Source organism: Amblyraja radiata, chromosome 15 (assembly GCF_010909765.2).
Source record: "Amblyraja radiata isolate CabotCenter1 chromosome 15, sAmbRad1.1.pri, whole genome shotgun sequence".
Classification (NCBI taxonomy): domain Eukaryota; kingdom Metazoa; phylum Chordata; class Chondrichthyes; order Rajiformes; family Rajidae; genus Amblyraja; species Amblyraja radiata.
This window is the reverse complement of record NC_045970.1, coordinates 41,594,904-41,611,097: the sequence shown is the minus strand read 5'-3', so window position 1 is coordinate 41,611,097 and position 16,194 is coordinate 41,594,904. Positions and strand designations below refer to the sequence as shown.

At 42.8% G+C, this 16,194-nt stretch overlaps 1 protein-coding gene across 9 annotated transcripts in view; it reads left to right on the top strand.

Moving 5' to 3' along the window:
- mypn (myopalladin) overlaps nucleotides 1–16,194 on the top strand; it is a 129,795-nt gene that overhangs the window by 59,509 nt on the left and 54,092 nt on the right. For all 9 annotated transcript variants that reach the window (XM_033034247.1, XM_033034249.1, XM_033034251.1 and 6 more), the window contains 3 exons: nucleotides 84–210; nucleotides 4,999–5,070; nucleotides 14,605–14,746. In XM_033034247.1, the coding sequence (XP_032890138.1) occupies nucleotides 84–210; nucleotides 4,999–5,070; nucleotides 14,605–14,746 (341 nt within the window). The remainder of the gene's footprint in view (nucleotides 1–83; nucleotides 211–4,998; nucleotides 5,071–14,604; nucleotides 14,747–16,194) is intronic.

The window sequence follows — 16,194 nt, the reverse complement described above, 5'->3', positions numbered from 1 at the left end:
AAGACAACATATTGTATAAGTAAAAAAATATGAATATCAAAATGGCGGTCTGTCTTGTATTTAACCAATGTTTTAATTTTTAGGGTTCAGGATGATACTCCCATTGCAGTTGTAGATCCATCCCCTCCTCACAATCCTCTAAATACTAATTCAGAACATCATCAGTTACGTTGCCCAGGTGTCCTGTCTGAAGTACAACCTATACAACAGGTATTATTAGATCTGTCTTGGTTTCCGTATTTACTTGGAGTCAATTAGTTCACAGCATGCATCTTGGATTTTTTTCCATCACACCTACTTTGCGATCTTTGACATTTTTTAAAGCTCTCATTCAATTTTGATTTAATTTGCTCACAAATGGCACTGAAGAGCCATTTCCCAAATGTTCCTAACTGGAGGGATGGCAATTCTTCCTCGGTTTTATGATTGACATAATGGATTTTTCTTATTACTGAATTCATTTTAACTGGGGTTGCACATTTGTGGCAGTATGTGTAAAATTGCCATTGGCAATAATGAAATGAAAAAAAACATGGTATTAAAGCACAACTAAAATAATTGTTGTTTGGTCTGTTGGCATCAGCACAAAGTAAAGTGTCTATCCTTTATTGGAATTCAATGGGGTTAATCAATGCATCCATTGCCTTCAGGAATGTGCACGCAGCAGAAGAATGAATCCGAGATTGGGCTGCTGCAGGTCTTTTATTTAGTTATTTTGAAATATCCCTGAAATAAGCTCAGGAAGAAAAATCATCTTAGAGCCTGGCTCCATTCAGTAGAAGCATGGATCAATACAGTTTTCTGAATCTATTGGATGGAATGCTGAAGCATGTTAAAAAGGGGAAAGTGCTTGTAATGATCCTGAAATGCTAACATCCACAAAAATAAAATAGTGCGAATTAAGAACAGAATAATGTTGGAAATACTCACACATGAGGTACCTTGGATGCTCTTTCTTTCCTTCAACCCTACTATAGACCTTCTGTCTTATTCTCTCTTTCTCCTGTCCCTGCCCCTAATACCCTCCTTCTCTGCATATTAAAATGTATTTTTTTCTAACTATTTCCACCATTTATAGGAGGTCATCAACCTAATCATGAACTTTTCTTCAGTTTCCATAAATGTGTGATACTGCAGATGCTAGAATCTTGCGTAAAGCACAAAGTGCTGGAATAATTCCGCTGGTCAGGCAGCATCTATGGAAGGAATGGATAGACGACATTCCATATCTAAAGAAAGGTCCCAAACCAAAAGGTCGCCTATCCATTCTCTCCAAAGATGCTTGCCTGACCTGCTGAGTTCCTCCAGAACATTGTGTTTTATTCCATAAATGTTTCCGGATCTGTTGAGTACAGGTGCACAACCTTTTATCCGAAATTCCAAATAACGAAAAGCACCGAATAGAGGACATTTTTTCGGTCCTTGAAGAAAGGTCCTTGAAGACGTTCACCGAGGGCGGCCCGCAGAGGTGACAGCGAAACCTCCGGTCGGTCCTCGAAGAAAGGGGAACCAAATCCCCATTCATAAAAGAGAAGGTGAGGGTATATTGCGCGGGAGGGTTAATAATTGACAATCTGCTGCTGCCTGCCCGCTGAGTTAAAAGGTTCCCACGGTAGACTCACGATACACAGTGTATCGTGAGTCTTGAGTGGGAACTTTTTAACTCAGCGGGCAGGCAGCAGCAGATTGTCGCTCCCTTCAGTTTCACCCCACCTACACCCCTCTGCTTCCCGGCCATGTGTCTGACCCCTTCCCTCCCCTCTCCAGCTCCCCGCCCATTGCACCGGCGCGGGGGCTTTGTACTGTCTTCACGTCGGCGATGCCAGCAGGTCAGTGCCAGTCACCGGAGATGTCAGGACCAACGGGACACCGACCCCCAGGCCCACTGCAAGCACGGAGATCCCAGAGACCCACAGCCAGCAGCAGCCCAGCCCCGTTCCAACTCCAGAGGAACACGTAGGGACAGAAGCTGATGGTGTGCAAGGTACGTCTTGTTCTTGGGGTTGCGGATGAGGGGGCGCAGCTCGGGCTGTGACGTCTCTGGCCACCCCCTGTACAGGAGCTGAGACTGGGAACTGTATTGGCAGACCAATTGAATAACTACTTTGGTTCCGTCTTCACTAAGGAAGACATAAATAATCTGCCGGAAATAGCAGGGGACCGCGGGTCAAAGGAGTTGGAGGAATTGAGTGAAATCCAGGTTAGCCGGGAAGTGGTGTTGGGTAAATTGAATGGATTAAAGGCCGATAAATCCCCAGGGCCAGATAGGCTGCATCCCAGAGTACTTAAGGAAGTAGCTCCAGAAATAGTGGATGCATTAGTAATAATCTTTCAAAACGCTTTAGATTCTGGAGTAGTTCCTGTGATTGGCGGGTAGCAGACGTAACCCCACTCTTTAAGAAGGGAGGGAGAGAGAAAACGGGGAATTACAGACCAGTTAGTCTAACATCGGTAGTGGGGAAACTGCTAGAGTCAGTTATTAAAGATGGGATAGCAGCACATGTGGAAAGTGGTGAATTCATTGGACAAAGTCAGCATGGATTTACAAAAGGTAAATCATGTCTGACAAATCTTATAGAATTTTTCGAGGATGTAACTAGTAGCGTGGTTAGGGGAGAACCAGTGGATGTGGTGTATCTGGACTTCCAGAAGGCTTTCAACAAGGTCCCACATAAGAGATTAGTATACAAACTTAAAGCACACGGCATTGGGGGTTCAGTATTGATGTGGATAGAGAACTGGCTGGCAAACAGGAAGCAAAGAGTAGGAGTAAACGGGTCCTTTTCACAATGGCAGGCAGTGACTAGTGGGGTACCGCAAGGCTCAGTGCTGGGACCCCAGCTATTTACAATATATATTAATGATCTGGATGAGGGAATTGAAGGCAATATCTCCAAGTTTGCGGATGACACTAAGCTGGGGGGCAGTGTTAGCTGTGAGGAGGATGCTAGGAGACTGCAAGGTGACTTGGATAGGCTGGGTGAGTGGGCAAATGTTTGGCAGATGCAGTATAATGTGGATAAATGTGAGGTTATCCATTTTGGTGGCAAAAACAGGAAAGCAGACTATTATCTAAATGGTGGCCGACTAGGAAAAGGGGAGATGCAGCGAGACCTGGGTGTCATGGTTCACCAGTCATTGAAAGTAGGCATGCAGGTGCAGCAGGCAGTGAAGAAAGCGAATGGTATGTTAGCTTTCATAGCAAAAGGATTTGAGTATAGGAGCAGGGAGGTTCTACTGCAGTTGTACAGGGTCTTGGTGAGACCACACCTGGAGTATTGCATACTGTTTTGGTCTCCAAATCTGAGGAAGGACATTATTGCCATGGAGGGAGTGCAGAGAAGGTTCACCAGACTGATTCCTGGGATGTCAGGACTGTCTTATGAAGAAAGACTGGATAGACTTGGTTTATACTCTCTAGAATTTAGGAGATTGAGAGGGGATCTTATCGAAACTTACAAAATTCTTAAGGGGTTGGACAGCCTAGATGCAGGAAGATTGCTCCCGATGTTGGGGAAGTCCAGGACAAGGGGTCACAGCTTAAGGATAAGGGGGAAATCCTTTAAAACCGAGATGAGAAGAACTGTTTTCACACAGAGAGTGGTGAATCTCTGGAACTCTGTGCCACAGAGGGTAGTCGAGGCCAGTTCATTGGCTATATTTAAGAGGGAGTTAGATGTGGCCCTTGTGGCTAAGGGGATCAGAGGGTATGGAGAGAAGGCAGGTACGGGATACTGAGTTGGATGATCAGCCATGATCATATTGAATGGCGGTGCAGGCTCGAAGGGCCGAATGGCCTACTCCTGCACCTAATTTCTATGTCTATGTTTCTATGTACCGCCCTTGCAGGAGAGTGGGGTTGTTTGCAGTTGCAGAGGGAGGGGGCAAGGGCGGTACAGTTCCCAGTCTTAGCTCCTGTCCAGTGGGGTGGCCGGAGACGTCAGGACCAACGGGACACCGACTGCAAGCACGGGGATCCCAGAGACTCACAGCCAGCAGCAAGTCTAGCCCAGCCCCGCTCCAACTCCAGAGGAACCCGGGTTGCGGATGAGGGGGCGCAGCTCGGGCTGTGGGCGAACTGCCACTTGTCGCTGTAGCGACCCATCGGGGAGCGGGTTCCTGTTGGTCCTGACGTCTCCGGATACCCCCCTGGACAGGAGCTGAGAGACGCCAGGACCACCAGAAGCCGCTCCCCGATGGGCCGCTACGGCGACAAGTGGCAATTCGCCCACAGCCCGAGTTGCGCCCCCTCATCGGGACACCGACCCCCAGGCCCACTGCAAGCACGGAGATCCCAGATCAGCAACTCCAGCCCAGCCCCGCTCCAACTCCAGAGGAACACGCTCCCCGTAGGGGCAGAAGCTGATGGTGTGCAAGGTACGTCTTGTTCTTGGGGTGGCGCAGCTCGGGCTGTGGGCGAACTGCCACTTGTCACAGTAGCGGCCCATCGGGGAGCCGATTCCTCTGGAGTTGGAGGGACAGGGAGACACAGCGGCTTTTGAGAATGGTGGGCAATCACTTCCAAAGTTCTGCCCACACAGTCAGTACACCTCTCCTACACTTGTCTCCCGCACTAAGATCATCTCGCAGAGAATGATCCCAGCCTAACCCTCCCTATTCTCTCCTATTTTGCAAGAAAAAACTACATTGAAGACTCAAACTCGCGATCGAGTAACTGCCGGGATCGAGGCGCAAACTCGCGACCTTGCGGATATGAGCCGAGCACTCTACCACTGAGCCAGCCGTAAAAATCTACGCTAAAAATCTTCCATTCCGAAAGCTGAAAAATTCCGAATTACGAAAAGTGTCTGGTCCCAAGGCTTTCGGATAAAAGGTTGTGCACCTGTATTTCCAAAATTGGGCTTCATTGTCTTAAACTATCCATTCTGTTCTTGGATACATAGTCTTGGAAATCCAGAGGGAATTCTTTTATTTTTTTGTTTTGACCTCTGCTTGTTCTTTTCCTGACACTAAGTAAAACCTTTATTCTATTCACAGATACAAAGCCCGACAAAATTCCTCCAAGGATTAGATGGGCTTCCCCTTATGGCCGCTCCAGTTTTCATAAAGGTATTGCAGGCTGATAGAAATAGTTTATTGTTTGCAGATGATTACCTAGAAATTCATATGTAGGGTTCAAGAATAACTAGCATGGCACAGAGAAAAAATGTGCTAATGTGGCTTTAAATTTAATCTTAATTTTCTGCACGTTTTTGAGAGTGTCCACACCAATATTTGTGCCGAACATGACGCCAAGTTAAACTGATCTCACTTGCCTAATGTGATCCATATCCCACTATTCCCTGCACTTCCATGGCACTATCTCAAAGCCTCTTAAATGCCACTATCGTATCCATCCCCACTACAGTCCCTGGCACACTACTCTCCATGTAAGAAAACCTGCTCCACACATCCCCATTAAACATTCCCCCTCTCGACTTTTCGCTATGCCCTCTAGTGTTGGACAGTTCCACCCTGCAAAAATGGTTCTGACTGTCCACCCTATCTATGCCTGTCATCATTTTATATAGGTCATTAGGCTTACATGTAAAGAATTTGTGTTGGTGTACATTTATTATTGTCATGTGGACCTACTGTAAATGCGATGAAATGAACAAGGTCTTTAATAAAACAACACTTGTTGGTGTTTTGTTTCTACTCGTTTCTCAACTGGTGGTCGTAGAACTGTCCGATGTGCTATGACCACTTTCTGCAGTAGAAATATCTGTGATTTCCTTCTGTGTATTCAATATCCTTCAACAAGGTAATCCCATTCACATCCATAGCCACTAAAAATCTTGAATACAAACTTAGACCAGTGCATGCATTGTTCTCAAAGTCAAAGTCACCCTCATCTTCAGAAGTTTTCTCCTGAGGCACAGCACAGATTACTGTTTATTGCTGCAGTGCAGAAGTTTTAAAAAAGTATTACATCAGCGTGCAGTTCCTTTGTCATTCACAATGGAAGGCTCTCAACAATACAAGTGTTCATGGTGGACATTCATGCCTTTATAGCCATCTGTCCAGCAGTTGTCTACCATGCGGTCCATTGCATAAGGAAGCTATCGCCTGTGTTCATTGCTCTTCACAAGCCTTGTCCCCCACTCCGTGCCCCACCAATGTAGAATGTGAGTGTACTTGTTCTTTACTAATCCTTGCCACTAAACTTCAGTTTGTCCTTTGTAAGTCCCTTCAATGGTTACTTCCTGACATCAGAGTCTGAAAAAGTGTCGCTAACACAAGAAATTCAACCCTAACGCCTGCCGTTCCTGAAACAGTAGCATAACAAGGGGAGCTCACTGAGTTTCTCCAGCATTTTTATCTACCTTTGATTTTTCCAGCATCTGCAGTTCCTCCTTAAACTTACTGATGCCATTATATCTGTTTTCACTGTCAGAGAGATTGCTGGTGATGTTTAATGCTGGGCATATAGTGCAGATAATTTTCTGGGGTAATTTGATTGTTAAACTTGCTGGTGAGAATGCACCAATATGGCTGAAGAATTCTGCAGCAAATTTTGCAATGGAAAATAGGTCAATTTTTCAGGAGGCTTTGTTGGTCAATAGAGCTTCATTATAACTACGACCTTTATAATGCAGCCCTACATCCTATAGGGTTATGAAACTATGACCAGGACAGGCAAATTTGTGCAATAAGTTTCATTGACCTTAAGAGTATGTATACGTGTGAATTTAAGTGATAATGGCTCTTTATTACGAATGCTTTCTGCCATTGCCTGGCTGGGATGTCTGGTATCTGAAAGTGGAAAAGAACCTGAGAAAGGTTGTGGTGAGGAAGTTGTGTATGCTTCTGGCATCGACATTTTAGTGACCCAAAAGAATGTGGGATGAGGGAAAATCGTGATGTAAGATAAGTAGTTGGAAGAATCCTGTCATTTTCAAAATTGTCAGTACAAGTTTCCTAATACGAGCTAGAAACATAGAAACATAGAAACATAGAAATTAGGTGCAGGAGTAGGCCATTCGGCCCTTCGAGCCTGCACCGCCATTCAATATGATCATGGCTGATCATCCAACTCAGTATCCCGTACCTGCCTTCTCTCCATACCCTCTGATCCCCTTAGCCACAAGGGCCACATCTAACTCCCTCTTAAATATAGCCAATGAACTGGCCTCGACTACCCTCTGTGGCAGGGAGTTCCAGAGATTCACCACTCTCTGTGTGAAAAAAGTTCTTCTCATCTCGGTTTTAAAGGATTTCCCCCTTATCCTTAAGCTGTGACCCCTTGTCCTGGACTTCCCCAACATCGGGAGCAATCTTCCTGCATCTAGCCTGTCCAATCCCTTAAGAATTTTGTAAGTTTCTATAAGATCCCCTCTCAATCTCCTAAATTCTAGAGAGTATAAACCAAGTCTATCCAGTCTTTCTTCATAAGACAGTCCTGACATCCCAGGAATCAGTCTGGTGAACCTTCTCTGCACTCCCTCTATGGCAATAATGTCCTTCCTCAGATTTGGAGACCAAAACTGTACGCAATACTCCAGGTGTGGTCTCACCAAGACCCTGTACAACTGCAGTAGAACCTCCCTGCTCCTATACTCAAATCCTTTTGCTATGAAAGCTAACATACCATTCGCTTTCTTCACTGCATGCTGCACCTGCATGCCCACTTTCAATGACTGGTGTACCATGACACCCAGGTCTCGCTGCATCTCCCCTTTTCCTAGTCGGCCACCATTTAGATAATAGTCTGCTTTCCTGTTTTTGCCACCAAAATGGAGAACCTCACATTTATCCACATTATACTGCATCTGCCAAACATTTGCCCACTCACCCAGCCTATCCAAGTCACCTTGCAGTCTCCTAGCATCCTCCTCACAGCTAACACTGCCCCCCAGCTTAGTGTCATCCGCAAACTTGGAGATATTGCCTTCAATTCCCTCATCCAGATCATTAATATATATTGTAAATATCTGGGGTCCCAGCACTGAGCCTTGCGGTACCCCACTAGTCACTGCCTGCCATTGTGAAAAGGACCCGTTTACTCCTACTCTTTGCTTCCTGTTTGCCAGCCAGTTCTCTATCCACATCAATACTGAACCCCCAATGCCGTGTGCTTTAAGTTTGTAAACTAATCTCTTATGTGGGACCTTGTCGAACGCCTTCTGGAAGTCCAGATACACTACATCCACTGGTTCTCCCCTATCCACGCTACTAGTTACATCCTCGAAAAATTCTATAAGATTCGTCAGACATGATTTACCTTTTGTAAATCCATGCTGACTTTGTCCAATGATTTCACCACTTTCCAAATGTGCTGCTATCCCATCTTTAATAACTGACTCTAGCAGTTTCCCCACTACCGATGTTAGACTAACTGGTCTGTAATTCCCCGTTTTCTCTCTCCCTCCCTTCTTAAAAAGCAGGGTTACGTTTGCTACCCGCCAATCCTCAGGAACTACTCCAGAATCTAAAGAGTTTTGAAAGATTATTACTAATGCATCCACTATTTCTGGAGCTACTTCCTTAAGTACTCTGGGATGCAGCCTATCTGGCCCTGGGGATTTATCGGCCTTTAATCCATTTAATTTACCCAACACCACTTCCCGGCTAACCTGGATTTCACTCAATTCCTCCAACTCCTTTGACCCGCGGTCCCCTGCTATTTCCGGCAGATTATTTATGTCTTCCTTAGTGAAGACGGAACCAAAGTAGTTATTCAATTGGTCCGCCATATCCTTGTTCCCCATGATCAACTCACCTGTTTCTGACTGCAAGGGACCTACATTTGTTTTAACTAATCTCTTTCTTTTCACATATCTATAAAAACTTTTGCAGTCAGTTTTTATGTTCCCTGCCAGTTTTCTTTCATAATCTATTTTTCCTTTCCTAATTAAGCCCTTTGTCCTCCTCTGCTGGTCTCTGAATTTCTCCCAAAAAGTATGCTGCTTTTTCTGGCTAATTTGTACGCATCATCCTTCGCTTTGATACTATCCCTGATTTCCCTTGTTATCCACGGATGCACTACCTTCCCTGATTTATTCTTTTGCCAAACTGGGATGAACAATTTTTGTAGTTCATCCATGCAGTCTTTAAATGTCTTCCATTGCATATCCACCGTCAACCCTTTTAGAATTAATTGCCAGTCAATCTTGGCCAATTCACGTCTCATACCCTCAAAGTTGGGCTAATAATGGGAAAAAAGCTCATACTTAAATTCTGGAAAAATGCGCCCACACCAACAATAAAAATGTGGATATCAAATATGTTTGAAACATTACATCTGGAAGAGATGAGATTCCTCTTAGCAGATAAAGCAAACCAATTCCAAAAGACGTGGTCTACGTTTATGGACCTATTACAAGCATGAGGTGCAATAGTAATTTTTAAAATAAATAAATAAATAAATGGTATCAGGACCTGGCATTGGGAGATAAAACAACAAAAACAGACTTGGTTGGTAGTCTTTCTGCGGAGTTTAATGTTATAATAGAGCGATTGTCCTTACTTTCTTTTTCTTTCTTTTCTAGGGTCTACTTTCTTACTTTACTTCCTTCTCTAACTTCTTTTCTAAGGGGCTTTCTTTTCCCAACACTCTCCTGCACTTCACAACTCTTGCGCACCTTCTTTACTTTCCTTACTTCTATCTTTTTCTTAAAGCTTTAAAAAAAAAAAAAAAATGAAGCGGTACAAAAAATGTATTAAGTGTTGTGTGTTATTGTAATTTACCGTACTTCTAATAAAAAAAAAAAATACCCTCAAAGTTACCTTTCTTTAAGTTCAGAACCATTGTTTCTGAATTAACAATGTCACTCTCCATCCTAATGAAGAACTCAACCATATTATGGTCACTCTTGCCCAAGGGGGCACGTACAACAAGACTGCTAACTAACCCTTCCTCATTACTCAATACCCAGTCTAAAATAGCCTGCTCTCTCGTTGGTTCCTCTACATGTTGATTTAGATAACTATCCCGCATACATTCCAAAAAATCCTCTTCCTCAGCACCCCTGCCAATTTGATTCACCCAATCTATATGTAGATTGAAGTCACCCATTATAACGGTTTTGCCTTTGTCGCACGCATTTCTAATTTCCTGTTTGATACCATCTCCAACTTCACTACTACTGTTAGGTGGCCTGTACACAACACCCACCAGCGTTTTCTGCCCCTTAGTGTTTCGCAGCTCTACCCATACCGATTCCACTTCCTGCAAACTAATGTCCTTCCTTTCCATTGCGTTAATCTCCTCTCTAATCAGCAACGCTACCCCACCTCCTTTTCCTTTCTCTCTATCCCTCCTGAATATTGAATATCCCTGGATGTTCAGCTCCCAGCCTTGGTCACCCTGGAGCCATGTCTCCGTGATCCCAACTATATCATAGTCATTAATAGCTATCTGCACATTCAACTCATCCACCTTATTGGATCCCAGCTAATACATAGTCTGCTCCACAATGTTCAGAGATTCTGGTGTTAACTATCCTTGACTTAGCTGCTCCTGCTGTCTTTAATTGTGTGCAACATTAAAAAGGAAATTAGTCACTCTATGCCACAGAATGATTTAATGATTTGCCTTTTGTATTCAATACGGTAGTTTTGCAGATTAGGAGATGTGATTTACAACAGTGCTAAATGAGATGAAACTTTGTGACAAAGATTGATTTGTAGAAACTGTTGGCAAATGCAGGGAGCGAATGTGATGCATTCATAGAAACATAGAAAATAGGTGCAGGAGTACGCCATTCGGCCCTTCGAGCCTGCACCGCCATTCAATATGATCATGACTGATCATCCAACTCGGTATCCTGTACCTGCCTTCTCTCCATACCCCCTGACCCCTTTAGCCACAAGGGCCACATGTAACTCCCTCTTAAATATAGCTCCCTCTTAAATATATATATTTGTTATGTGATGCTTAGTTATGGGTATATGTTGTTATTGATTCTTTAAGAGGGGGGATGTAGATTAGTGACATGTTATGAGTCATGCATTTGTAGTTACGCCCACTAGCTTGTTAGCATCGCGATCTGCTGCATTCCGTTAGTTTAAAGTGAACTCTTAAGAGAGAAGTTGTATTGCTTGTCACCAATAAAAAACTATATATCCTGACATGGTGTAAGGCCACTGTTATTATAAGGATTACAAATCAACGTAGTCCTTATAATAACAGTGGCCTTACAACTTCTCTCTTAAGAGTTCACTTTAAACTAACGGAATGCAGCAGACTGCGATACTAACAAGCTAGTGGGCGTAACTATAAATGCATGACTCATAACATGAGCCACTAATCTACAAAAGTGTAATGGTGTAGTTGATAGAATGTAGTTTTTGTGGATTGTAGACAATGATCTTGAATCCTTTCATGCACTTTTTTGAATTTCTTGAAGCACTGAATCCAGGGCTTGGATATAACACTACATGTCATGGCTTGAACAGAGAACCACGTCATGATCCATTCTGGATATAGGACTCTCTCCTGTTTATACTGCCTTCAGAAGTGTGATATATTGAAACTTTTAGGAATTAATTAATCAGTCAGAAAGCTATGAACACTCATGCGCCCTTCAATTATTACCTCTTTGCCAGGGATACCTCTGTGGCTGGTTCCATTAGGTGTGCTGCAGTGGCTTGGGGACAGAGGATCAAAGCAGGGGATCTAAGAGTACCTCTTAGAAATAGGAAAATTGTTTATGACTCTGGGGCCCAATCCACAAGGGTATTGATGGAACCTCTACAACTCTCTGGGAAGCAAAGTAAGATTTTCTAAGTCAGTTAATGCAAGAGTCTGTGACCTTATGTGGGAGTTGCAACACCAGTCACTATACCTCCTCCCTCGACTCTGCCCAGGGACCCCAACAGTCCTTTCAGGTTAGGCAGAGGTTCACTTGCACCTCCTCCAAACTCATCTACTGAATCTGTTGTTCCAGGTGTGGACTGGGCGATGTGTTTCGCTGAACATCTTCGCTCAATCCGCCTTGACCTACGTGATCTCCCGGTTGCCAAACACTTTAACTCCCTTCCCCATTCCCATACTGACCTTTCTGTCCTGGGCCTCCTCCATTGTCAGAGTGAGGCCAAATGCAAATTTGAGAAACAGCACCTCACATTTCACTTGGTCAGCTTACAATCCAGTAGTATGATATTGTTTTATCTAATTACAAGTGACCCTTGCATCTCCTCTCTCTCTGTCCCTCCCCCGCCCTAGTTGTTGTACTAGTTTCACTGTCATTCTGTTGAGTTTCAGTGTCTGCATAACTTGTTATCACCTCGACAACAGCCGATGATGAACCATTTCCTTGATCATCATTGATTTAGCATATCTTTCATTCATTTGTTCTATATCTATCTATTTCACCATCTATATCTCGTTTCCCTCTCCCCTGACTCTCAGTCTGCAGAAGGGTCTCGACCCGAAACCTCACATATTCCGTCTCTCCAGAGATGCTGCCCGACCCGCTGAGTTACTCCCGCTTTTTGTGTCTATCTTCGAGTTCCTCCAGCAATTTGCCGTTTGCAGTCCCTTGTGTCTTCCTGTTGTGTAGTGAGTTTGAAAGATTCACTGCCTTGTGAGAAGAAATTATGACTCATCTTTGTCCTAAATTGCTGACTCCTCAAATTAAGGCTATGGCTCATGTTCCTCAACACATTCTCCAAAGGAAAACATCTCTACATCTACAGTACATTGTTAAGTCCCTTAAGTATTTTGTGTTTCAGTGGGATCATCTCTCACTCTTCTAAACTCAATGAAGAACAGGTCTAGTGTGTTTAATCCCTTCTCAAAGAACAAACACTTCAAACCTGGAATCAATCCAAAGAACCTTCATTATACCCCTTCTATCACACCACTCCAGTCATAAGGAGACGAGGCCTTTACATGATATTTCAGATGCAATCTCACTAGGACAACATGCACTCTTGTACTTAAATTCTTTTGCAATATCATCTCATATTTCTCATTTATTTATAACATAGTAGGAGTCCATTATCTATTGTGTCACTGCCAACTTGCAAAGCATAAACATCAGTTCCAGTTCTGCACTTATTTACATTTTAACCTGTTCTCCCTCTCACACCCACCAAATTCATCTGATGCGCTTATCAACCAGGGCAATTTGTCATAACCCATTAAATTATGAGAATTTCTTTGGAATATGAGCAGCAGCCAGAGCATCAAATATCATGATCAAACCAAAGTTGCTGGAATTGTGTAGTAGCAGCACTAACTGCTGAGTTTCTAATTTGCAAGTTATATTTGCATGTTATTTTTTTGAGATTCAAGTAGAGAACACTTGATTTGATCGGAACACCATCTCCTTTCCATCTCTCTTTAAAAATTCTCCATGGTTTTAAATATTTTTTTTGTAATAAGCGGATGTACTTGCATATGTTCATCCGTTCCATTTGTACTGTGTTCACCCATTAGCTTATCCATCTATGCTCTTTGCATTCTTGACACAGCCCACATTCCCACCCAGATTTGCAAATGTAATAATACATAAATACATGACTGATTTTATCGAATGGTGGAGAGACCTATGTTGCTGTATAACCTATATAGGTTAACATCTTAACATTTGGATTGGATGCAGCAAAATAATTTGTCATATGGATATTCAAGATCTAAGGTGATGTATCAAAGGATCAGTGGAAATGTTAAGTAAATATTGCAGAAATAGCAAAATTGTTAAAAATGGTAAAAGCTGGAAAAAAATCAGCGTAATATAATTGTATATTTGCATAATTGTCCTAGAGATATATAATTTAGAGTCATACAGTGTGGAAACAGGCCCCTCGGCTCAACTTGCACATGCCAACCAACATACCTCATCTATGCGAGTCCCACCTGCCCATATCCTTCTCAACCTATCCTATCCATGTGCCTGCCAAAATGTATTTTAAACATTGTGATAGTACCTGCCTCAAATACCAACTCTGGCAGCTCTTCCCACATACCCACCATCCTTTGTGTAAAAAACGTTACCCTTCAGGTTCCTATTAAATCTTCCTCCACCTCACCTTAAACCTGTGTCCTATTGATTTTGATTCCCCTACTCAGGGTAAAAGGCAGCGTTTACCTTATCTATTGCTCACATTATCTTTTACATCTCAATAAGATCACCCCTCTTCCTCCTGCACTCCAAGGAATAAAATCCTAGCTTTTATATATAAAATCCTATAACTCGAGTCCTAGCAACATCCTCATGTCTTATCTGCACCCTTTCAGCTTAACATCTTTCCTATAACAGGGTGACCACAGCTGAAGATAATACTCCAAATGTGGCCTCACCAATATCATGTCCAACTGTAACATGACCTCCCGACTTCTATACTTTGTTATTTATTTTACTGTATTTATTCACCTTGCTACTGCTTATCATCTTGCCTTCAACTGGGTTCATCTCCTTTCATTCATCAATCTATATTTGTCCTTATCAGAAACTGCATTAACTTTGTATGCATTTAAGTTGTTGCAATATGTTGATGCATGTGATGCTGACAGCTGCTTGCAATTGCAATCAGTTAACTGTTTTATAAAGTAAGATATCTGGGACACATTTAGAACTCTTGGTAAAGTAAGAATCTAGGTACCTCGCCAAGAACATATTTAGACTGATAAATTAACATTTACATGATTTGCAGCCACTGCAAGATGTGACATCAATAGAGGGACAACTGGTCGTATTGGAATGCAGAATAAAAGGAGTACCTTTCCCGAAAATAGAATGGTACAGAGAGGAAACGTTAATTGAAGATTCTCCTGATTTCCGAATCCTGCAGAAAAGTATGTGCTATTTATTATAGCAGCAACTAATCAATGTACCAAATCGAAATTTTCTGGATTATTTTTTAATTAATTTCCAAGCTGTGTGGCAAACCTATGAAGTGATTATTGTTTTTTGTTCTCATGTTTACATTGGTGATGTATTCTGGCTAATAAGTTGGAAGTGGATTCTATTTGGTCTAAAGTTATTTGATGAAGCAATGAAAAAGTCTGATGAAAGCAGTGTAGGTGATGTGTCAATTAATCTTCACAAGACATTTGACAAAGTACCAGGAGTTAAAAGGAGAATGTTTGTGTGGATCCAAAATTGGCCAAGAGGCAGAAAGCAGAGAACATGGCTGAATGGATGTTTTTCAAACTGGAGAGAAATATGTGATGGTGTCACATGGAGAGCAGAAATAGAACTGCTGACACTTTTGATACATATTAACGACCTGGTATTGGGTACATGTGGCAATAGACCAATGTGACTGGCAGTTCCAAAGTTTTTAGGCACTTCCCTGCAAGTACATCCCAGATTTACGTGTATGTATTACTAGTTCAAGTTCTGCTAAGCGACAGATGCCAGTTCACCTGTCACCGTGAGTCATTACTCGAATCAATATGAATCCAGTACTCGAGCCTGGTCCCGCTGAGTTACTTCAGCAGAGCATTATGCCCCTGTCCCACTTAGGAAACCTGAACGGAAACCTCTGGAGACTTTGCACCCCACCCAAGGTTTCCATGTGGTTCCCGGAGATTTTTGTCAGTCTCCCTACCTGCTTCCACTACCTGCAACCTCCGGCAACCACCTGCAACCTCCGGGAACCGCACGGAAACCTTGGGTGGGGCGCAAAGTCTCCAGAGGTTTCCGTTCAGGTTTCCTAAGTGGGACAGGGGCATTACTATACAGGTGATCCTGCAGTCAAACCAAAGGGCAACTAAGTGGCAAGGTTACGTTGAGAGCAAGCATGCCTATTCAGTGATGGTTTCAGCATCAGTATTAGGTAGTATTAGTATTACAATGATTTATTTTGTGTGAGAGCCGAGTGATCCTGAGAGTTGTTTAAGCAGTGTGAATAGAGAAGTCAAGGCAAAGCCCGTACTCTTCAATCTTTCGGTACAAGTTTAGATCAGGCATCTCTGTCAACATGGATGAGTTGTGTTGAAGGGCCTGTTTCCATTCTTCATTCAAAGTCATTGCCTCACCAGCCAGGTTGAATGAACGAGGCAAACTTGCAGCTGGTTTCAAGACATTAGTCAGGAAATATGGTAATGTGGTTATGCAGCTAGAATTCTGGAACAATAACTCAGCGACACAGATTCAAATTCCACCAATGGTAATTTGGAATTTAAATGGAAAATACTTACAATACACTGGAATTAAAAATAATTCTGAATCCGTAATTGAAACTAGTAGATTGTGTGAATGTCCATCTTCTTCACTATTGTCCTTCAGTGAATAGACA